The 24,311-nt window shown below is 40.5% G+C and overlaps 1 protein-coding gene across 19 annotated transcripts in view; it reads left to right on the forward strand.

Annotated features, from left to right (window-relative positions):
* The window catches only part of PHLDB1 (pleckstrin homology like domain family B member 1), a 198,451-nt gene extending 176,028 nt beyond the window's left edge, over positions 1–22,423 (forward strand). For 9 of the 19 annotated variants that reach the window (XM_077456846.1, XM_077456832.1, XM_077456830.1 and 6 more), the window contains 11 exons: positions 413–529; positions 628–730; positions 4,684–4,728; positions 7,168–7,444; positions 7,528–7,618; positions 9,230–9,376; positions 9,468–9,687; positions 11,875–11,960; positions 13,047–13,076; positions 18,453–18,491; positions 20,223–22,423. In XM_077456846.1, coding sequence (XP_077312972.1) covers positions 413–529; positions 628–730; positions 4,684–4,728; positions 7,168–7,444; positions 7,528–7,618; positions 9,230–9,376; positions 9,468–9,687; positions 11,875–11,960; positions 13,047–13,076; positions 18,453–18,491; positions 20,223–20,363 — 1,296 coding nt within the window. In that variant the 3' untranslated portion in view covers positions 20,364–22,423. The remainder of the gene's footprint in view (positions 1–412; positions 530–627; positions 731–4,683; positions 4,729–7,167; positions 7,445–7,527; positions 7,619–9,229; positions 9,377–9,467; positions 9,688–11,874; positions 11,961–13,046; positions 13,077–18,452; positions 18,492–20,222) is intronic. The other 10 variants (XM_077456834.1, XM_077456847.1, XM_077456843.1 and 7 more) reach the window with 6 other exon arrangements.
* The last annotated feature ends 1,888 nt before the right edge of the window (positions 22,424–24,311 follow it).

The raw sequence follows: 24,311 nt of genomic DNA on the forward strand, positions 1-24,311 counted from the left end.
AAACTACAAGTCCCATCATCATGCCTCTACCTCTGGGTGTCATGCTTGTGGCTGTCAGAGTCTTGCTATGCATCATGGGACTTGTAGTTCTGCAACAGCTGGAGGTCCGCTAATTGCATATCCCTGCACTACAGGATACCTGCTGAAAAGGACAGGAAGGGGTGGAGACAAGACCGGTCACCCTCAGCAAGTAGAGAGAACAGCAGTGACCGGTCTACAATACAGGAAGCTCTTACTTAGAGGCAAAGTCCTGCAAAATTTTGGGATGCCAGGTTTTACGTAAGAAAACACATGTTTTCTGTATTAAGACAATATTTTTTAAACCCAGATTTCAGCTTTAATTGAATTCAGTGTGTGCATGTTTGACCATTTTTGTTATGCAAATAGACAGTTAACATACCTTTTCTGTTAGATTTCATTGTCTCGAACAGAAATCGATGGTGGTAGAACACTGCCAAGGATGAAAACAGTTTCTCCAGCTTCTTCCCACTTCACGGTTTCTACTTTGGGAAGAAGTGTTTCACCAAAGGTAAGTTAATAAAGTACCTATGTTTACTTGCATTGCTTTTTTTGTAAATCTTAAAAAATTACTTTTGATTAACTTGTTTTCTTGTCTGTTCTTGTTAGAGTACACCTTTGACACCAAATGGCTCAGGAAGTCTTTCCCGTGGATTGGCGGTCACTCTGCAGGATATTCAGAGTAAGAGGCAACAAGCACTACTACAAAAAGGTGAAAGAATCTTTTCCAGCTGCATCGAGTATAATGTTTCCTGCCATCAGCACTGGAAGGTTCTTGTACACGTTTAACTACATCATGCTCCATCTCTCTCTCTGCTTCCATCCCCAGTGTTGCATTCCTCCTTCCTTTGCAGAAGGGCACCTCCTATTATTTGTCCATTTTACTGGATGTTTCCTACGCACATCTTTACACTCATGGACTCCTGGTTCATAAGTCATCTTTTTTGTGGTCTCCTTGTTACACCCCCCTTCACCTTCCCCCTCATTTTTCATCCTTTGTGGCTGGATGTCTCTTCATCTTGTGCACTCACTTTAGCACGCAGAGTTTGGAGTCACAGCACACCCAGTAGGTATAGGCAGTGGGCCACCCACACTTACAGCAAATGGAGCACACACACACAAAACACACAAAGCATGCAAAGCATATGCAGACAAATCATACACAGTTGGAGCACACGTGGCAAGCAGACAGACCATATACAGTTGTAGAAAATGCAGACCGAGTTCGCAGACCAAAAATTAACAGCATAAACTGCATTTGCAATGACAGCACACAGTTTACAAAACCACTTATTAATGTTGTGGTAAGCCTTAGTATAGAAACTGTACATGCAGTCAGACTGCACACAGTGTAAGAAAACACACAGAGTACTCACAGGGCATAGATAAACACATACAGTGAGAAAGCATGCAGTCTGGGCACACACAGACAAAGCAGCAAAAGGGCATTCAAGGATAAATCAATACTGCAGCAGTGATATTCCTTTTGCTTGTATTGCATTTTTGTGCACTTGTGGGAGATTTCTTAGTTTATTCCTGGAAAGTGGTGACTGTGGATCTGGTATATTAGCACATAAGCACAATGTGCTGGCTATCTTTTAGAAGGCCAGGGAAAAATTACTTTGCAAATAGGGCATAAATCAAAGCGACCCCAGATAATTATAGATTTCTACTATTTGCTACAGAAAATGTCACTTCTGATTTAGTGGCCATAATTTTAAACTTTTCTAATGGTCAATTTATCATATGCATACAAGGGAGCAAGTGCAGATTGTCAAATTGTAAAAAAGCCATTGTGCTGAATGAAAAGAAATAATATAAATATATATATATATATATATATATATATATATATATATATATATATATATATATATATATATATATATATACATACATATATATATATATATATATATAAATATAAAATATTCACATGGAAGCGATTTGTCATGCGATTTGATAGCAGTTTCACTATTGCCAGCAGTTTCACTGTTCAAATCGGTGCGGCGCTGACTTTGCAGTGCTGCACCGATTTTGAAAAATTGGTTCCTGCAATACTTTTGGTAATTTTGTGCATGACTTGCATAGACATCTGTGCATGAAGCTGCACAGATGTCTTCCAAGTCGCACTCGAAGCCACACTGACATGCAGCTTTGAAGTTGTGCAATTTCAGATGAAATTGCGCAATTTTAAAGCGGCAGTCAATGTGAAGGAGGGCTAAAGGCTAAGTTCACATTTGTAAAATGGATAATAAATGCGCATGATTTTTCAGGTTAAAAAAGTGAATTTTTTTTTTTTTTTATTTATTTTTTTCTTGGCAGCCTGCATAGCATGGCACTTGAGCAGCAGATTGCAGGTGCAATGTCAGGCTCATGCAGACTCTCAGTACAACTGTCTTTCCGTACCTCTGTTGCGTGCGGGGCTGCTGATTTAATAACATTTTACATATTGCACACTAAAATGGTGTGACGTGTTACTAAGGGTGAACTTATCCTTCAACAACATGCAAGGGGCTACAAGAAGATGGTGTATACATGATATGCACAAGTACAATATTATAGTGTGGTTGCTGTACTCCTACAGCCACCTTTAGTGAGCAGTGTGTGCTGAGCTTGCCCTATTACTGAATCTGTACAGGTGGCCATGATAAATAATTACCGTATATACTCGAGTATAAGCCGAGATTTTCAGCCTCTTTTTTGAGGCTGAAAGTGCCCCCCTCGGCTTATACTCGAGTCATCGCTGTCTGCCCGCTCGATCAGCGTGTCGAGCAGACAGACAGCGGCCATTCTATGATTCAAAAGCCGCGCCTCCGGCTCCGCCTTCGCCTGTGATAGGCGGAACACTGAATTTCCCAGCAGCCTGTGTTCCGCCTATCACGGGCGTCGTCTCATCCTCGTACTACGGACGAGGATGATACGACGTCCGTGATAGGCGGAACACAGGCTGCTGGGAAATTCAGTGTTCCGCCTATCACAGGCGAAGGAGGAGGCGCGGCTTTTGAATTTTACAATGGCCGCCGACGAAGAGGGCACGGGACGGAGGCAAGGCAAGGCACGGCACGGGACGGGACGGGACGGGACGAAGGCAAGGCACGACACGACACGGGACGGAGGCTCGGGACAAAGGCTCGGGACACAGGTAGGCTGGACACACACACACACACACACACACACACACACACACACACACACACACACACACACACACACGGATGGAGACACACACACACACACGGATGGATGGATGGATGGATGGAGACACACACACACACAGGGATGGATGGATACACACACACACAGGGATGGATGGATGGATGGATGGAGACACACACACACAGGGATGGATGGATGGATGGATGGAGACACACACACACAGGGATGGATGGATGGATGGAGACACACACACACAGGGATGGATGGATGGATGGACACACACACACACAGGGATGGATGGACGGACACACAGGGATGGACGGACACACAGGGATGGACGGACACACACACAGGGATGGACAGGCATGTCTCACCCTCGGCTTATACACGAGTCAATAAGTTTGCCAGTTTTTTTGGGGGTAAATTGGGGGCCTCGGCTTATATTCGGGTCGGCCTATACTCGAGTATATACGGTATCTAGCTTTACACAAATATCTTCTCAAATTGGGAAGCCGTTTTGGCACCAAAGCACACAGCAGTGTGACTGCTGCCACTATAATTTTATTCTCTTACCCTCCCATCGTTCTAAAGCATTATTAAAAATACTGTTGAAGCTGATATATTATAAAACACCAAAACTAATTCCACGCCTAATTAAAACACAACATTCTGAGTTGGAAATTTAAAGTACATGCACTTTTTGCTAAACGTAACATTTGCTTTTATTGTCGACATTTACTGTCTAGCAAGTAATGGATGTGACATTTCTCTGACAATTTAGTAAGGTTCTTCTGAAACTACCCTTGCTTCTTATACTGCCTTTGCCTGCTAGTTATTTATAGAACCCATTGATTTCAGTGGGAAAACATTTGACACATTGACAGGCTCAGACGTAAGAACAGCAAAGAGAGGAGATCAGCAAAACTATTGTATTTTACAACCGTCCTGTGATAGTAAGTATAACCTGACAAACCAGATAGCCGTAGTCGATTTTTATCCACATTTATGTTCTTATGTAATACAGTATTTTCCAAAAACTGAAATTGGCTATTACACCAGCAGAATAACAAAATGACAGATTGCATTTTGGAAGTTTTCACTCCTCCTTCCAACAGATCATTCTGGGTTTTAGTCCTGGGCTCTCTCTGTTTTTGTTCCCTTTTTCTCCCATAATTCAGAATCTTCCTTAAATCGTATCATTACAGTGGTGGTCTTATTGATGCTATGTGCTTTTGTGTAGCATTGATATGAAAATTGATCCATTAAGCTCCAGGGGAGCAATAAATGCTGTAGAGGGTAAACTTTCTCCTAAGGTTCACATAATATTTTGAGCTTTAAGAGAATGAGTTACTGTAAATTTGCATACAGTTGATGAAAACTTGCACAAGCACAGCATTTATTAGCACTTCCATGTAAACATCTTTGTCGTCTTTTCATTACATTTTTGGGTGTCTTTCATTTTGTCTCTCAACTTGCTCTCAACTGGCAATCTTTGTATCTACTTAGCTGGTGACTTGGACACAGAAAAATCCCTCCTACCTGAACACACAGGTAGCCTAGAAGTGTGCTGTGTGATATGGCAATTGGCTAGACTGTGGCCTCATTCGAATGGCATTTCAATTTTATGTTTTATGTCCGTCTGTCTGGTCACACACTGGGTTTTTGCCTGATTTGCATGCTCATTGTTCTGAGAAACATCTGTATGTTGCAGTGTTAAATCATGGGGGTTTGCCTGGACTGTATGAAACAACCCTATAACTATAATATATTTTTTTTTAAAGTAGTCCTATTTAAAGCAACACTCTAGCCAACAATGACAAGATAACAATTAATGGCCCATTAAAGGATAATGAAAGCCATCCTTTGTTGTAATAGTTCAGTTCATTCAGTCCAGACATCTCCTCTTCAGTACTTCATGCCATCAAAAGATGTCTTTAGTCTGTTAGCCAGCATCATTTAACTCACTTCATCTGAGCCCACAATATCCTGGAGCCCACCTCATCCTGTGACCAAACAGTAAAAACTGTAGAAGCACATTAAAGAACTAATTTCTCTCTCCGTGTTTCATAGTTAGTCAGGTTGAAAAAAGACACATCCATCTAGTTCAACCAAATAATAAAAATAAAAAAATCATACAATCCATATACACAATCCTGTATTCACAGTTGATCCAGAGGAAGGCAAAAAGCCCCAGAAAAGCATCATCCAATTTGCTACAGCAGGGGGAAAAATTCCTTCCTGATGAGAGGATTTTTGGATTTTCCCTGGATCAACTTTACCCATAAATTGGTTATATTATGTACATTAAGGAACGGATCCAGGTCTTTTTAAAGCAATCTTGACCTGGGCAGAACCACCTCTGGAGGGAGTCTATTCCACATTTTCACAGATCTTACTGAAGAAACCTTTCCGTATTTGGAGCTGAAATCTCTTTTTCTCTAGACGTAAAGAGTGCCCCCTTGTCCTCTGTGATGACCTTAACGTGAATAACGCAACACCAAGTTCACTATATGGACTCCTTATGTATTTGTACATGTTGATCATGTCTCCCCCTCAATCTCCTCTTCTCAAAACAGAATAAAATCAATTTCTCTTATCTTTCATCATAGCTGAGATCCTCCATGCCTCTTATCAGTTAGGTTGCCCTTCTGTGCACTTTTTTTCCAGTTCCTCAATATGCTTTTTGAGAACTGGTGCCCAAAACTGAACTGCATATTCCAAATGAGGTCTTAATAATGATTTTCACAAAATATCTCTCTCTCTGGAGTCCATACCTTTCTTAATACAAGAAAGGACTTTGCTCGCTTTGGAAACTGCAGCTTGGCATTGTACGCTTTTAAAGGGTTACGAAACCCTTGTGTGTGTTTTTTTGTTTTTTTTTTTAACTAAGAAACATATCACACTTGCCTCCACTGCACACTTCATTTTGCACAGAGTGGCCCCGATCCTCATCTTCTCGGGTCCCCGAAGGGCGCTTGTGGCTCCCCCTCACATCGGGAAACCCCCTAGGAAAAGCACTCTCCTTGGGGGTCACTGTGCATGCGCACTACAGAGTCCAGCATTTGTGTCAATAGACACAGAATGTCAGACTCGACCCCGGCGCCCGTGTCATTGGATTTGATTGACAGCAGTGGGAGCCAATGGCTGTGCTGATATTATCTGTCCAATCAAGAGCCAAGACAACGGGTGGAGAGGGTGAGTGCATCTCCACTGTGGGAATTATGGGGCTCAGGTGAGTAAAACTGGGGGGCTGGTCAGTGACAGCGTTTTTTTTTCACCTTAATGCATAGGATGCATTGAGGTGAAAAAAAGAGGGTTTACAACCCCTTTTAACCTTATGACCAAAACCCCCAGATCCTTCTCCACTATGGATTCCCCCGGTTGTACTCCCCCCTAGTATGTATGATACATGCATATTCTTAGCCCTCAACTGCATAACTTTACATTCATCAGCATTAAATCTCATCTGCCACATAGTTGCCCTACTCCTATCAGCATGCTTTTTGTCAGTGCCTAAATGGATTGGCTCCTGCTGCTTTTTCCGCTTACTCTTCTACCCTGCTGAAGAGGGACTGCAAGAGGCTGGTACCATATCAAATTTAGCCACTTGCACAGCTTGCACTTAAAAAAAAAAATACATTACATCTATTAATGATTACAGAGCTGCATTAAATTGTGTCTGTTATATCTGCCTAGAGTTCAGCTTTAAGCTTAATTTTTCAGCATTTGTAACGGTTATGAGCTGTATTGTACAGAATGTAGATTCTGTTGTGTAAAGAAAAGCTAATAGCTTGCTGATTTGCACTGTAAAAAATGAAATGTATCATAGACAGTAGTTAGATTGATTTGCTTGGCTGATGTTGGCATGCTAGTATTTTTGTACTCGAAGATGCACTATACAATGTACTGTAAAAAAAAAAAAAAAAAAATTATATACACACACAATGAAGTCAGGAATGGTGTTGTTCGTAATCATGCCTTTCTATACAGGACAGCAAGTAATAGAAGAACAACGCAAGAGACTTGCAGAGTTAAAGCAGAAAGCTGTCGTTGAGGCTCAGTCACAGTGGGAGTCTCTTCATGGAACTCCTCATCAAGGCTATCTCCCCATCATGCACCATTCCATTCTGCACCACCAGCGGCCTTTGAACTCTCGTGATGATGACCCTTCACATGGCTATGACACTTTGAGTTTGGAGAGCTCGGACAGTCTAGACACTAGTGTTTCCACAGGAAACTCTGCCTGCTCCCCCGATAATATGTCTAGGTGAGGATTTGTGACTACACCTCAAGCCCAGTTTGCTTGTTATACGTCTTGTATGTCTAATACACCCCTTCTTATTATTCCAGTGCTAGTGGTCTGGATATGCTGAAGATTGAGGAAATGGAAAGGATGTTGCTAGAGGCTCATGCGGAACGAGCAAGGCTTGTAGAATCCAGAGTAAGTTGAAGCAAGGGTGATATGGCTTGATTTTCTTTTGACGGATCCTCTGTAAACAAATTGCACTTCTGGACACCTGAAATAATTACAAACCTCTCTCGCAGTTTGTATTTTTAACCCCTCTGAATCGATACAAAACATGTCATGCTTTAAAATTGCACACACTCATGGAATAGTGCTAAACTACAGTACTTGGAGATCTCCATAGGCAACGCTTTAACATTTTTTACAGGTTACCAGTTTAGAGTTGGAGGTCTAGTGCTATAATTATTGCTCTAGCAAGCGCATGGATACCTCACAACTGTGCTTTGAACGCTGTTTACATATGTGGGTGCAACCTACATATGCGTTTGCTTCTGCATGCAAGCATGAGGGGATGGGTGCGCTTAAAATTGTATTTATTTCTTTTTTTTACACGTTCCCCATTAATTTTCTTTTTTTTTTTTATCATTTTTATTCCTATTACAAGGAATGTAAACATCCCTTGTAATAGGAACAGGGAATGACAGGTTCTCTTTACAGAGATATTGATGGGGGTCTAGAAGTCCCCACATCTCTCCTCTATGCTGAAAAGCCTGAGTTTAGAAAAAAAAATGGATCTCAGGCTTTCCAGCTACAAAAAAAAAATGGCAGTGTTTACATCTGCCAGGGCCAAAATGGCGATGTTGCTTTCAGCCTGAGGGCATAGAGATGGCCAGGACAGAAGAATGTACGGTCAGCTCTGTGGTAAACTGCCAATTCATTCTCAGGCTCCCTAATTGTATGGGAGAGACTGAAGAAACACCGGAGGGCTGTGGGGGGCGGGGCATCCCCTCCCACTGCCTGTTAAAGCAGACCTGCTTCCTGATTGGCCCGGGAGAAGAATCGGTGTGACAATAGCAATTATTCATTCGCGATTGTCACACAACTGGGTGGGCTTGTGGCGCAGTGCTCTACGCCCCAAGCACACCCTTTTTTGAAGCCTATTGGAACCGCTGACTCTAATCACATGCTTAAAAAAACAAAACAAAAAAAAAACCATGACTGAAATCCAAGCATGCGGCACCCCGCATGTATAATAATTAATAAATATATATTTTTTTATATTTTATTATTGCGGGCCACCACTGCCCTTTTAGTTTGATAAATATACTCTTGAAGGCATTTGGTTATAGCTAATTAATGTTGTTTCTATCATAAATCCTTGACTGTCCTGTGCATTCTGTACATTCTAAAACAATGTTATCAGAAAGTGTGTTATGTGGTTCTAATGCCTCTCTCCAGTGTTATGGAGATGAGGAAAGGGGGAAGTGTTTGGTAGTCTAATACACATCCAGCCCTAGGGTGACACTGCTGCACCTTTATAGATACAGTACAGTGAGTGACCGTTGTCACCCTAGAACAAGTAGTGTGTCAATAGCAGGATCATCAGTTGGAAACAAATAATGTAAAGACTAGTAAACTGATATATAATTGTTTTGGGGGGGAAGGGAGGTGTTTTGCCACACTTTAATAATCTGTTCTTCTACCACTTTGTGTGGATATGACAGAATGCATTTTGGGAATGTATATTTATATTTGTTGAATGTGAAAGTGATGGTAATGCATGAGCTTTGTGTGAACCACTTGTAGGAACGTGAAGTTGAAGCACGCAGAAGAGCATTGGAAGATGAAAGGAGGAGGAGAGAGGAACTGGAGAGACGTCTACATGATGAGACTGCTCACAGGCAAAGGCTTGTAGAGAAAGAGGTTAAAATGAGAGAAAAACATTTTTCCCAGGTTAGTTCTGCATTCAGTTTTATGCATTACTCTTTGTATGGATTGTGTTTTTAATATATTCATTTGATAATGTACTTCTTTCCTTCTTCAGGCTCGTCCTCTTACTCGTTATTTGCCTATTCGGAAAGAAGATTTTGACCTCCGTACCCACATTGAGACCTCAGGTCACGTTGTGGACACATGTTCTCATGTAATAATAAATGAAAAGATGTGTCGTGGCTTTCTGGTAAAGATGGGTGGTAAAATTAAGTCTTGGAAGAAGCGCTGGTTTGTCTTTGATCGTATGAAACGCACTCTATCCTATTATGTTGGTAAGAAAATACCTGTTCTGTTGAAAATGTAAAGCTCCATTGGCTGACCGTATTTATGTATGTGTAACCAGCCTCATACAGCTGTATGTAATGCAAACCCTAGTCAACTTGTTTTGCGGTAATTTTTTTGCTGGACTGGGTTATTGTTGTAGGCATTCAACATGGTCAAATTGTCTGAAATACGGTAGATATTTACCAAAAAAAAAGTAAATACACAATAGTTTTCACAAGTCATGTCATTAACCTATATAGACATAAACCACGTCTCAAAATAATAAATATAAATATGGCCTGTGGGGAGCCCTACACAAAGAACAGGAGGGGTTGAGGCAGGGTGTCAAACTCCATTTTATCGTGGGCCACATCACAATTATGGTTGTCCCCAAAGGGCCAGGTGTATCTGTAGGACTACAGTGCATCCAGAAAGTATTCACAGAGCTTCACTTTTTCCAAATTTTATGTTGCAGCCTTATTCTACAATGGATTAAATTCATTTATTTTCTTCAAAATTCTACAAACAATACCTCATAACGGCAAGGTTAAAAAAGTTTGGTTAAAATCTTTGCAGATTTATAAAAAAAAATTAAAACGGAAAAAGTCACATGTATGTAAGTATTCACAGCCTTTGCCATGACACTTAAAATTGAGCTCAGATGCATCCTGTTTCCACTGATCAGCCTTGAGATGTTTCTACAATTTGATTGGAGTTCACCTGTGGTAAATTCAGTTGATTGGACATGGTTTGGAAAGGCACACACCTGTCTCTATATAAGGTCCCACAGTTAGCAGTGCATGTCTGAGCACAAACCAAGCCATGAAATCCAAGAAATTGTATGTAGACCTCCAAGACAGGATTGTATAGAGGCACAGATCCGGGGAAGGGTACAGAAAAGTTTCTGCCACATTGAAGGTCCCAATGAGCACAGTGGCCTCTATCATCCATAAATGGAAGAAGTTTGGAACCACCAGGACTCTTCCTAGAGCAGGACGCAAGTCCAAACTGATTGGGGGAGAAGGGCCTTAGTTAGGGAGGTGACCAAGAACCCCATGGTCACTCTGACAGAGCTCCAGCATTTCTCTGTGGAGAGAGGAGAACCTTCCAGAAGAACAACCATCTCTGCAGCACAAGGCCTGTGTGGCTAGACGGAAGCCACTCTTCAGTAAAAAGCATGTGACAGCCCCGATTGGAGTTTGCCAAAAGGCACACTAAGAACTCTCAGACCATGAGAAACAAAGTTATCTGGTCTGATGAATTAAAACCCTTTAACGTTCTGCTCCACCATTTGGTAGAGCACATTTTGAGTCACTCTAACTCATCGAAAAATGTGGACTTTAAAGGGTTAAAAATGTAACTCTTTGGTCTGAATGGCAAGCGTCATGTCTGGAGGAAACCAGGCACCTCACCACCTAGCCAATACTATCCCTCCACATCATGCTGTGGGGATATTTTTCAGCAGTAGGAACTGGGAGAGTAGTCAGGATCAAGGGAAAGATGAATGCAGCTATGTACAGAGACATCCTTGATGTAAACCTGCTCCAGAGCACTCTGGACCTTGGACTGGAGTGAAGGTTCATCTTCCAACAGAACAACGACCCTAAGCACACAGCCAAGATAACAAAGGAGTGACTACGGGACAACTCTGTGAATGTCCTTGAGTGGCCCAGCCAGAGCCCAGACTTGAACCCGATTGAACATCTCTGGAGAGATCTGAAAATGGCTGTACACCGACACTCCCCATCTAACCTGATGGAGCTTGAGAGGTTCTGCAAAGAATAATGGGAGAAACTGCCCAAAATAGGTGTGCCAAGCTTGTAGCATCGTACTCTAAAAGACTTGAGGCTGTAATTGGTGCCAAAGGTGCTTGAACATGGTATTGAGCAAAGGCTGTGACAACTTGCGTACATGTTATTTTTCATTTTTTTTCCATATTTTTAATAAATAGGCAAAGATTTCAAAAAAGCTTCTTTCACATTGCCATTAAGGGGTATTGTTTTATAGAATTTTTTTAAGGAAAAAAAATTTAATTCATTTTGGAGTAAGGCTGTAACACATGAATTCTTTCTGGATGCACTGTATATACATTTTTATTCAGAGTCCCCCCCCCCCCCCAGAGAGTAGGTGCAGGATTCCAACCATGACCCCATGGTCATGATTTACTTGTAATTGTTAGTTTTTTTTTTCTACAGACAAACATGAAGCAAAGCTGAAAGGTGTCATCTATTTCCAGGCAATAGAGGAAGTGTACTATGACCACCTGAGGAATGCAGCAAAGGTGAGATTATAATATAATGAGGGGAATTTATCAAATTTGTGTCAGCCACAATCTGGAGCAGTTGTGCATGGCAACCAATCAGCATCCAACTTTCATTTTCAAAGCTTAAATTAACAAGCTGCAGATGGATGATGATGATTGGTTGACATGCACAGCTGTTCCAGATGCTGCCTGCTACGGTTTTGATAAATGTCCCCCAAGGTGTTTAGTGGGCCATAGTATGTCAGTTCTTACACCAATAACAGTGGGCAGTAAAAGATATGCCAGTCCTTGCTAGAATCCCAATATAGTGTTCTCTCTGACTTAGCCCTTGTACACACGGTTCGACATTCTGACAGAAAATGTCCGATCGGACCACGTTGTCGGATAATCCGACTGTGTGTGGGCTCCATCAGACTGTTTCCGTCAGAATATCCGACGGACAAAGTTTTAGAGCTGGGCTATAAAACTTTCCGACAACATGATCCAATCGGACTTTGTCCGATTGTGTGTAGAGAATTCCGATCGGACAAAGTGCCACACATGCTCAGATCAAATTCCTAGACCAAAGCTATTGGCTACTAGTCTGAACATAGTCCCGTCGTAACGAAATAACGTCATCACGTTCTGAACGATCGGATTTCCGACAACTTTGTCAGACCGTGTGTATGCAACACAAGTTTCGGACAAAATCCGACGAATTTTGTTGTCGGAATGTCGGACCGTGTGTACAAGGGCTTAGACACATAATACCATATGGCATACTTGTCCTGAGTTTTTTTTTTTCTCTCATTTTTATATATAAAAATGAATGATCTGCATTAGCATACAAATACAATACAATACAAATTGTGATGAGTGCCTATACCCAGAGCTTACGTAGAAGAGCTCAACATTGAGTTCTGGTTCTCACTGAGTTGTCACAAACAAGGCTCAAAGCTGTTGCTGGACCAAGTATTGCCAGTCTTTATCCACCCATGTTTTTTTTTCCTTTTCAGAACTGTGCAGTGTATCTTCTTTCCAATAATTTTTCTTTTTTTCCACAAATAACTTGCAGTATATCTTACTATCCTTTTTAGTCTTAGCCCACTGTTTTTTCCTCCACAGAAAGGAATATTTAACCTCAGTCTGGCTTCTGTATGTAGATTGCACGCAAAGCCTTTTTTATTGCTCTCCAAATTTTGTTCCTTTGTAAATAATACTAATGTAGAAATAACACATTGGAGTTCAAGGATGTTTTATGTGCTATTAAAGCTAACAAGGACATATTTATGCAGCATTTAAGTGCTTTGCTAAAGTGATTAAATTACATTCTTGTTTTGCTGTGTTACAATTAATCGCATGTTTAATGTCTAAATAACATTGATTCTTAATAATAAAGTGATCTTGTTACGCACAAGATAACTTGAATTTTCTGAATACTTGAATTTAAAGGGAAACCAGTGCATTTGAAGTGTGAAAACATTTTGATTTATTCTTGTAATATTTGCCTGTTTATCGACTCGGAAATCCTTGGGGTATGAATAACTTCTGTCTGTTATGACATGGCACCAACTAGAAATGACAAAATACACGAGTAGAAAGGATCTGGACCAGATGGCTTCCACCCACAAGTCCTCCGAACACTTTGCTCAGTTATTTCCAATCTACATTTTAGAGTTTATGAAAAAAATAATAATATAACCAATAGCCAGCATGGAGTTCTGAAGGTCAGATGTTACTTTTTTTTTTTTGATGAGGGAGATGGCAATGACCTGGACAAATGGGTGGTTGTGGTTGTAGTATATTTTAGACTTTGCTAAAACCTTAAACACAGTTCCAAGCTCCATGCTGTAACCCCTTCAGTACAGGCATGTTTCTTTATTTCCAAAAAATGTTCTTTTGGGGGGATTGTGCACTATACTTACTTTTCAGAAAGTAAGTGAAAGGTGTCTTTTTGTTTTTTATAAAAAAAAAAAAAAAAAAACTGTGGTTATTAAATACCACCAAATAAAAGCTCTGTCTGCCTAAAAAATGCTGTAACATTAATTTGGGTGTTGCTTGATGAAGTAATTGTCAGTCATTATAACACTGAAAGATAGCAATGAAGGGGTAATACAGGCTAGTACTCAAATAGTTAAGGAAGACATTACACTTCCTTTGCTTTGTCCCAACCCAGTTCTTTCATGTTGAAGTTGCCTTAATTTCTTTGGATGGTGTAAATAGGGCAGTTAGGGTGTACTTGAATTGGATCTGGGTCTCATAAGGCTCCTTTCACACCTGTGAGACTTGGGCTCTGAATTATGAGACCCAAAGTCACAGAACATGTGAAATGCCATGCATCGCTATGAGAGCTTTTCCAATTAACACTTCTGAATTTTCTGCAACTTCGGAAAAGGTTCCTGCACTACCTTGACATGACCTCAATGCCAGAGAGTGTAAAAGTTCTATCAAAGGCACTTCAAAGTCGTATCAAAGTCAGACTCCAAAGTTGCACTGAAAATCCCTCAATTTTGGAGTCGGCTAGTGTGAAAGAAGCCTTATGCCGCGTACACACGGGCGGACTGTATGGCGTACTTAGTCTGTCATACAATCCGACGGACAGTCCGTCATACTTTCGACTGAACGGACTTGACCCCACACGGATGCACAAACAGTCCGTCGAAAGCTTGCGCGATGACGTGTACAGCACGTACGACGGGACTAGAAATAGGAAGTCCAATACACAGCAAAGCACCCTTCCGCCGTGTAAATCCTTTCTGAGCATGCGCCATTCTTAGTCCGTCGAACTAGCCTACTGACGAGCGGATTGTCCGCTGAAACCCAAGTACAACGGACAGAATTTCGAAAAATCCGAAATACTTAGTACGCCAGACTGCACGCTGAAAAAGTCCACTGAAGCCCACACACGAGCGGACTGTCCGCTGAAATGTGTTTCGATGGACTAAGTACGCTATACAGTCCGCCCGTGTGTACGCGGCATTAGTCAGACTCTCTGCTCGTTGTTGAAGAGGACCAATGTAAGGTCCTTGCAGTGTCAACTGTTATGACCTGTACACACGGTCGGACAGTCTTCAAGAACAGTACGTGCATTCTGGGCACTTGATTGTCCGTTGCAGCTGTGGTCTACACTCCCCAAGTTTTAAAAGGGGAATGTGGCAGCATAAGCTGATGCCAGTTTTGGGAGTAAAGTTTTGCAGGCTGCAGTTTTACTGGCCTGTATCATTTTTTTTTATTAGAGGACACAAAAATCACACCCCCCTCGGCCCCTCCGTTATTTAACCAATAAGGCTCATTAAGTGCTTAAAGTGGAGGTCCGCCGAATTTTTTTCTTAAGTCAGCAGCTACAAATACTGCAGCTGCTGACTTTTAAAATATGGACACTTACCTGTCCAGGGTGCCTGCGATGTCGGCACCCGAAGCCGATGTGTGGCCCGGCTCTCGGGTGCTGCCGCCGCCATCTTCGGTAGGAGATTCAGGAAATGAAGCCTTGCGGCTTCACTTGCCGGTTCCCTACTGCGCGTCCGGATGGTCCCTGCTGTCTCTGGGACCCATGTGTTTCCCAGTAGACAGCGGGGGGGGGGGGGGGGATTGGTGAGGCGTAGACTCGTACGGGAGTCTATGCCCAGAAGTGGGTGCAGGTATACAGGTATCTGCACCCCCCCCCCCCCCCGAAAGGTGCCAAATGTATCACCAGAGAGGGTTCCAAAAAGTGAAGGTTCCATTTTTGTGTGAACCTCCGCTTTAAATTGAAATAAAAGTTTGAAAATATAAACTTTTTTTTTTTTTTTCCCCCAGCTCAACCCCAGGCCAGATCTCACAACTATATTACATTTTTCATTTTATTTATTTAACAGAATCGGCATTGATCAAAATAAACCGTCTGAGGCCTTTTATTCAGAAACGATGAGGGAAATCACTTTAAGTGATAATTAAAAATATAATTTTTTTTACTGTACTTTTCACTCTGTTTTACCCATTCTCAATTTGATGTTCACAAAGTCACTTTTGAAGTGTGACAAGTTTACTCAAATCCCTTTTAATTAAAAAAAAATTCTCACTTTGATGTTAATAATTTTTCACTTTGAACTCTAAAACCCTGTAAGCAAATTCTTTACTTATGCCGTAATATTTCTTTGTTTGAAAAAGTTTTTTCCAAGATGTTTTCATTGAAAGTTCTTTGAAGTCCACAAAACAAATTTTGGCCTAACAAATCTGCTTCTATACTTGGCAAGCTGTTTTGTTGCATTGTTGTTCAGTTGGAGTTTTTAATATGCCCAAGCTTAGAAAATAGTTGGAAGACTAAGGTAGACTAGCCCCATAGAAGTCTATAGGGCTGTAAGGTGCCTGTGCATCCAGGAGAGAGGGACTTGTGTTGGGTTAAATAAACGAATGGAGGCCATGGCAGATGGATCTTGGTAAGTATATATCTGTGGAGGGGGAGGGTGGGATCGTTGGATCAGGGCAAAGGAGCAAAAGGATAACTGAACTTTGTTTTGAAGTGTACTTATTCTTTATCCAGGAATTGCCTATATGCATATCTGGTTGCTCTTTCTCTCTATTCTCTCAATAGAATAAAATATATTTTGATCTATTTGCCTTTTTGACTTTTCTGTACAACTATAGAACTGTCTATGAAAGGCCCCATATTTATGAAAATATATTAAATTGGGAAAATATACTATGAGTGTCAGAGGCAAACCTATCTTCCAGTGAGGGCTTGGTCCCTTAGCAGCCAATATGGGGTCAAAGCTATACCAACTTTACCCATTTCAGTCTATACCTTCTTTCCTATTGTAGTTAATCCACATTTATTTATAATTTTGGAGATTTTTTTTCTATTTTTTTTTTTTTTTTTTTTTTTTTTTTTACCCTTTCAGTGTTACATTGTGATGTCCTCAGGAAAAAATATATTTATAATAATGTGTAAATTGTTATACTGTTAAGATAATCTCAAGTTGGGATAGTGTATACAAGTTATTAACACAATAGTGCCATTTTAACCCATTTTGTGATTGAAAAAAATGACATTGCTTAATAAAGGCAAGTGTCCTCCTAGCACATCCAACATATTTGTTTGGAACTTTGGAACTGAGAATTAATGGCCAGAAGAGTTATTTTTGTTTTTGGTATGTTTTTTTATTGATCCCCAATGCTGGAGCATTGTATTACATTGTGCTCTTATTGAATGCTCTGTAGTAGGATTGTTACTGATGGCTACTCCAGCAATAACACCCACTGGGAACCCCAGCAGCATATTGCATCGACCCTCCTAGAATGACACTGGAACCAACAAATGTATTTCCAGCATCATTTAAAACAAGACTTGGAATACGATTGAAAAATTATAAAAGCAGCAAATAAGCATTGTATGGTGATGGGCTAGTTTACCCACAAGTAGGTTGCTCGGGTGTACTTCAATTTTCTTTTTCTTTAGTGCCACAGATGCAAAACCTGTATGACAGGACCCCAGATAACATTCCCTATTTATTTTTTGGCATGCCTAATTTATTGGATATGGCACTTGCATTGCCTGAGATTAAGGGATCCATTTAAAAATAAAAACTAGCAGTATGGCCATTCTGGAGTTATACCACTGCTTATAAAAGGAAAAAATAAACATTAATAAAGAGCAGTCATTTGCTTGCAAAAAGTGCATTGCTCTTCTTTGATTCAGGGGCCCAAAGCCAGCTGAGTGCAATATAAGTGCAAGTAAAAAAAGACTGGAGGTGAGCCTGATCGCATGACCTGTCAGTCACATGACTGGTTGTCCAGCAATCAAGTTCTCTGCTGTGTTAAGCAGAGGGAATTCCAATACCTGCATTGGCCTGCATTTTATGAATGGGCTGCAAAATGCAGGTCACGGGATTTAACAATAATAGAAAGTATAAAGCAGAGAGGGTAGCCATAACTAATCACTATTATAAGTGTTTGACCGCCAAAAAAATGGCTTGCTGGTAGGGGTGTACAAATGGGTTTTTTGGTGCCGAAACCAATACCGAAAATGAAAAATACTAGACCGAAAACCGATTCTGAAAATAGTTTTTAAAAAATATTTATTTTTATATACAATTGTATTGTATTCGACTCGGCTTAATATCATCAATTTTAAATGAATATGAATTTATTGTTAGCCATTATTGGCACCTTTGGTGCAAGAAAAGCTCAAGAAAATTCAGTCAGCAGTCTCCAACCATCTCTTGTATCATGTCCCCAGTCTCTAATCATCTGATACAGGAGATGGTCAGAGACTGCGGACATGCTACAGGAGATTAATTACTGCAACTGTTCTCCCTTTGCAAAAGGCAGATAACATGACCTGTTTCGTGTACCCAATGACGAGTTGAGAAACACTAAGAGCACTGGAGGTATATTAACTATATTAACATACTGGTGTCACAACTGAATATTTCAGTATACTTGATTTACAGGTTAATGCATGTTAAGTCTGTTACTGCATGTATCCATCTGTGCACCTGGTTTATACCAGTTTTTATATAATTTTGCACTGAATTCCTCTCTTGTCCTTCATAGCAGATTTCTGACTTTCTCTCTTTACCCCTGTGGAAGGAGGTGGGTGAGAATGTGTATTGGTTTGCTTTACAATTGGTTATTGCCTCATTTCAGAATATTTTTTATGGTAAAATTGTATGACTTGCTGGCTACAATTATAATATGTGAAATAAATACTTTTACTGGCAACCTGTCTGAATCAGCCAAACAAACCTGTGCTGGCAAAGATATCTGGAGAATTAAAATAGTGAGTGTGATTAGTTGTGTTTCTTTTGTCCCATGTTAATCAAAATGAACCTTTCATTGCTTATAAAGTCTTTAAAACAGAAATAAACCACCTTCTGAAATATGAAAGTATTTACAGCATACTAAGACCGCATACAGTTCAGTGCTGTTCCTTGGAGCCCATTCCTGGTTCATTGTCCTCCATCTTCAGCTATTCATAATTTAACTCCTGTGTGCCTGTTGGAGTTGCACAAATAGAACTGTTTTTTTTTTTTTTTGTTTTTTATGTGTCCCCAAGAGGTTTGTGCTAGGATGTGCCAATATGCATAGAATATCAGCACATTACAGCAGACTTAAAGTGGTAGTAAACACTGCTTGCTCACTTGTACCTACAGGTAAGTTTATGATAAAGCTTACCTGTAGGTACAGGGAATATCTCCTAAACCTGCACCATTTAGGGGATATCCACAACTTCTGCAGCCAGTGACGTCACCTACACCTGCGTACTGTGCTATGAGTGGACAACACGCCGTCCATTCAGAGCCCTGTGCCATGGCTCCCTTGCAACACCTGAGAGGAAGAGCTGGGGAAGGAAGCATTGACAGCGCACCGCTGGAGGGTTTCGTTTTAAGGCAAGTCTCTCATAATGTGCTAGTGATACAGGGGAAATTTTTTGTTCTTTTTTTTTTTTTTGTGACATTTTACTACCACTTTAATAGTCAAACGAAGCCCTCTAACACCGCATTGTCAGTGCTCCATTTTGTCCTAGGAGCTTCCATTTTCTCCCAGTCTTCCTTCCAGGTTTACTCCGTTCAATCACTTGAATGACCTGGCTTTGCGTGTGTGGTTCAGTCCACGTTACTGCTGACAGGCAGGAAGAAGCATTTAACCCCTGCTTGTTAGAGGTTTATTTAAAAATAAAAGTGTAATTACACTTTAAGATAACACTACTACTGAAATGGTGGCTGCAATTTTCATTCTTTATACCACTCCCTATGTCCCTGTAAAGCCCCTGGATCTAGGCCCCAGCTTGTAAGCAAAGTCTTGATTTCTGCTAAGTCTGCAGAAGCGCCTATTTCACATGCTAAACTTTACCCTGCATTTTATCTAATTACTGGAACCTCTTCTGGCCATTGAGGCTGTAGAATTTGACCGCTGAATGACAGTGAGGCTTAGCAACACTTCTGATACTTCTTAGTCCATGATTTTACTCTGTATTATGCATAAAACAGGATGTTTGGTTTTTAGTTTGTCACTTTATATATATATATATATATATATATATATAAAATCTGTATTTATTGGCGTATAACACTCACTTATTCACCATAAAAATCGTGTGCAATTAGCGTGTGCGTGTTATACGTCAATACTTAAATTTTAGCTGCCTTATTAAAATTAAAGTTTTTTCCTGAAACTTCCCTCTTAAAGTGAATGTGCGTGTTTATACACCTGTGCGCGTTATATGCCGATAAATACGGTAATCAATTTGTTTATTAAGTATTTTTAACTGTTTAAGCAACTTCTAAACCACATTTCATAATTGATCTTGTATATTTCTTACAGAGCCCCAACCCTGCACTGACATTTTGTGTCAAGACCCATGACCGGCTGTATTATATGGTGGCTCCTTCTGCAGAAGCCATGAGAATCTGGATGGATGTAATTGTAACCGGGGCCGAAGGGTACACTCAGTTTATGAACTAATGCAGGCGACAATTCCAGCTTTCACCACTCCATCATTCTCCTCAGGACCCAGAAAAAAACGAGAACTGCATATTTTCCACTGTTAATATTAAATGAAAATTGTGTGTAATTTATATTTAATACATATCTTCTAAGTAGGTTCTAGCAGTTTATATGGTATGGATAAAAAGGTACATGTCTTTTTTGCTTTTATTGTTTGTATTTTAAATTCTCTATTTAATGAAGCTGCTGTCTACATACGTTTTTATTCTTTGACATTTTGTCAACATGTATCACTGTGCTGATGTATCACTAGCAAATTATAGACCGCTTGTTATCACTGGCTACCACATTGTATCTTACAAGAAACTAGAAAGATAATTAATTGTGTAACGTATACAGTGCTTTTAAAAGGTCTGGATACCTGTTTTTTATTGTGTTCGTGTCATTGTTGAGTACTATTAACCACTCATGGAAAGGAGCTTTGAGTCCATATCAGGTTCCAGGGTTTAAAAGGCCTTTTGCTATATTTTCTTTTAAGTGGATCAGTTCAAATTAACACATTCGTCTTGTATAAAGTTTGGCGGAGTGGTTCATATTATTCAGAAAGGACATTACGCAGACAATGAAAAAAACTTGGGTGTGTGAGTTCTAGACCAATGCTCCGTTCTTAAATGGCAAAATACTGAATTGCAAAATAAATGCAGTTATGGTCTATTACAGGGATATTCAATTAGCGGACCTCCAGTTGTTGCAGAACTACAAGTCCCATAAGGCATAGCGAGACTCTGACGGCCACAAGCATGACACCCAGAGGCAAAGGCATGATGGGACTTGTAGTTTTGCAACAGCTGGAGGTCCGCTAATTGCATATCCCTGGTCTATTATCTTGCTAGAATGCCAGTTTTGCACATTGCTGTTTGGGTTTTTTTTCTTTGTTTTTTTAATGGATAATCACCTAAAGTAATACGTAAAGATCACAGCAACTGCAGGATATGAAGTTTTAGCATTATATGAGCAATACGATTTTGTGATGCAGTCCAACCAAGGCTATCGGTGTGCCAGATTTTGCACCATACTCTATAGTGAGAATTTGGTTTTAATTCAGCAAGTGGCCACTTTCATTTTTCTTTGCTGATTAGGTCACATCCTAAAGAAGTGGAGGTCATGATCAAGCTAGCAGCTATGGTGCTAAACATTTACTTCCGTAAAGGAGTCTCTTACATAGGAACATTTACTAATAGAGACTGGGAGATTCAAATGATTGCAGGCAGTCTTTTGGAACGATGATTCTTTCTTTTGCCAAGCAGACATTTCTGTAAGGCCCAGTTCTGCAAACTCGCATGTGTATACACTGTGCACCTAAAAGATGGGCCATATGAAGTAATGGTTTTGTCTATTTTAAATCACCAACACTATGAAAAACACAGGTTTTCACTTGTATGTTCAGAAAACTGTTTGGTACTTATTCATCATCTGCCAGTTTCTTTAATGACTGTATCTGTTACATATTGCACACATTGAAATATTCAATCAGTACCTTAGAAAAATCTATGAACTTGCCATATATTTTAATGCTTTTGTAGATTACCCTTTCTATCTTGAATCACAGAACAGAAAATATAGTGTCCTCCAAAAGTGAAGTCTCATTTTCTCCACTGGGAGGCCAATAAATATGGTGTCTGTAGGTTAGAGTACTTGAACCCAATGTTATGACCATGCAATATATATCTATACCTTTTATATAAGAAGGCTATTGACTTCTGTTTGAAATGTGTATATCTTGTATTATTTGACCAACTGTATGGTGCTGCCTTTTTATTTCCAATATTATTTTTATGACGAGCAGGTCATGTAAGCCTTTTTACCTGCAACAGAATCTGTTATATGCAAATATAGATATGTGTATTTTCTTTCATTTACAGCTCCTATAATACTGCCTTTTTGTGTCCCACGCTTGCAACAGAGCTTGTAAAACTGCCCATATTTTGCAATGGGCACTTTTATGTTATGATAACCATATGCCACCTGTGCCTTTACAATATATGCCAATAAACAGAAACTAGACTTGTTTTTCCTCATTTGTACAAAGAATTCATGCTTTTAAATAACTTTTAAAAAGCCTTAAAGCTTTCTAAAACCATATGTAATCCAAGTTCTGCACAGTGCCACCAAATTATTTTCTCCAGCAGTAGGAGCGTTGCTGAACTGCTGAAAGTATTACACCATCTTCTGCAATGTTATATTTGTTGCATAATAAACACGAGATGACCTAATTTTCGGTGTTCTGCTCTTTATAAAATACCTTGTTTGGAACATTAGGTGTTAATTGTTAAAGCAGAACTAGACTTAAAGTAGAAAAAGTGATTAGCCAGTAGCGTTTTAGGCTAGAAGACACTCTTTGGGGGAGATTTACTAAAACTGCTGCAGCTGTGCATGGTAACCAATCAGCTTCTAGGCTTTCTTGTCATAAAGTGATTATATGCATTAAGGTAAAAAACCTTCTGCGTGCAGTGCCCCTAAAGACATACCTAGGCCCAATCTCGATCCAGCGATGTGCACAAGAACTGAGGCTTTCTCAGGTCTCTCGCTCCTTATTGGCTCAGATACAGCAGCAGGAGCCATTGGCTCCTACTGCTGTCAAGTCAGTGCCAGTGAGGGGGAAGTGGTTGTGAGGCCGAGTCCTGCTCTGTGTGTCCTATGGAGACACATAGTGGCTTGCTATAGGGGCAATTGGCAGGAGGGTGGGGCCCAGATCGGCAACAGGGGACCCGAGAAGAGGAGGATCGAGGCTGCTCTGTGCAAAACCATTGCTCAGAGACGTTTGGTATTTAAAAAATAAAAATAAAACATGAGCCTTTAGTATTTTTAATTGAACAAGCTAAAGTTAGAAATTGGTTACTATGCACAGCTGCACCAGTTGTAGTAAATCTCCCTGCTACCATTCATTTTTAATCCTACAATGACTGCCATGCATGTGCAGTGGAGTGTACAATCTTAGTATCTTAAGAACCGGCGCTGGAAGGGCTTTTTCACACCAGAGCATTAATGAATGAATGAATGAAATACTTGTATAGCGCATAATGCGCATGATGCAGGAAACTTGTGTGTGTGTGTGTGTGTGTGTGTGCGCGCACGCGTTTCTAGCATTGCATTCAAAACACACTGGGTGTGCAATCTGCTGCTGTAATCCTAATAACTCCCTAAATGCACATTGCAAATGCAGTGCGTTTGCCTGTAACGGATTGCATGGTACTGCAGTACTGTGTGATTTTAAAAAGTGCATGTGCTACTTTTGGTGCAATCCAGTGTAATTTCAGCCCATTTATTTGAAGAATGCTGACTGCGTTCCTGTGCGATTTAGGTGTGAACCGGCCCTAACTCTTGTGGGCATACTCTGGACTTACATCATCATTGAATGACACACTGCTGAAGATAACTCTTGATCTGGAAAATGCCTAGAAGAGAATAGTAACAGCATCAATGGTATGACAAGGGAGAGCGTAGACCAGGGGTGCCCAACCTTTTGAAGAGTGAGGGCCACTTAAGCGACTTGGTAACCAGCCAAGGGCCACAATGAGCGGAACGGGTGGATGGCAGCCTACTCTACTCTATAGAGCCCACGCTACTTTTTTTTTTTTTTTATTTAGATTGAAGGTAGGCTTTTGTAAACAGACAGAAGTCCATTTACATCTGCCACTCCTTAGAGGTGAATGGAGGGTCCAATTGGGTCGGACTGACCGTGTTAATGGGGCCTAAGGCTGCTTTCACACTCAAGCACTGTTTAACCGCACTGCAGGGGGCAGCTCAGTTCACCTGTGGCTTTCCTGCAGGTTAGCTGCACTTTGCCATAGACTTCTATTATATCCTGTAGGTGTGGGGCACTTTCAGAAAGCCCACCAAACTCACAGGTAATAGAAGTCTATGGCTCAGTGCAGGTAACCCCCCCGCCTGCAGGTGCACTGCTCT

Source organism: Lithobates pipiens, unplaced genomic scaffold (assembly GCF_037356315.1).
Source record: "Lithobates pipiens isolate NorthernLeopardFrog02 unplaced genomic scaffold, aLitPip1_a1.2 Scaffold_27, whole genome shotgun sequence".
NCBI classification, from domain to species: domain Eukaryota; kingdom Metazoa; phylum Chordata; class Amphibia; order Anura; family Ranidae; genus Lithobates; species Lithobates pipiens.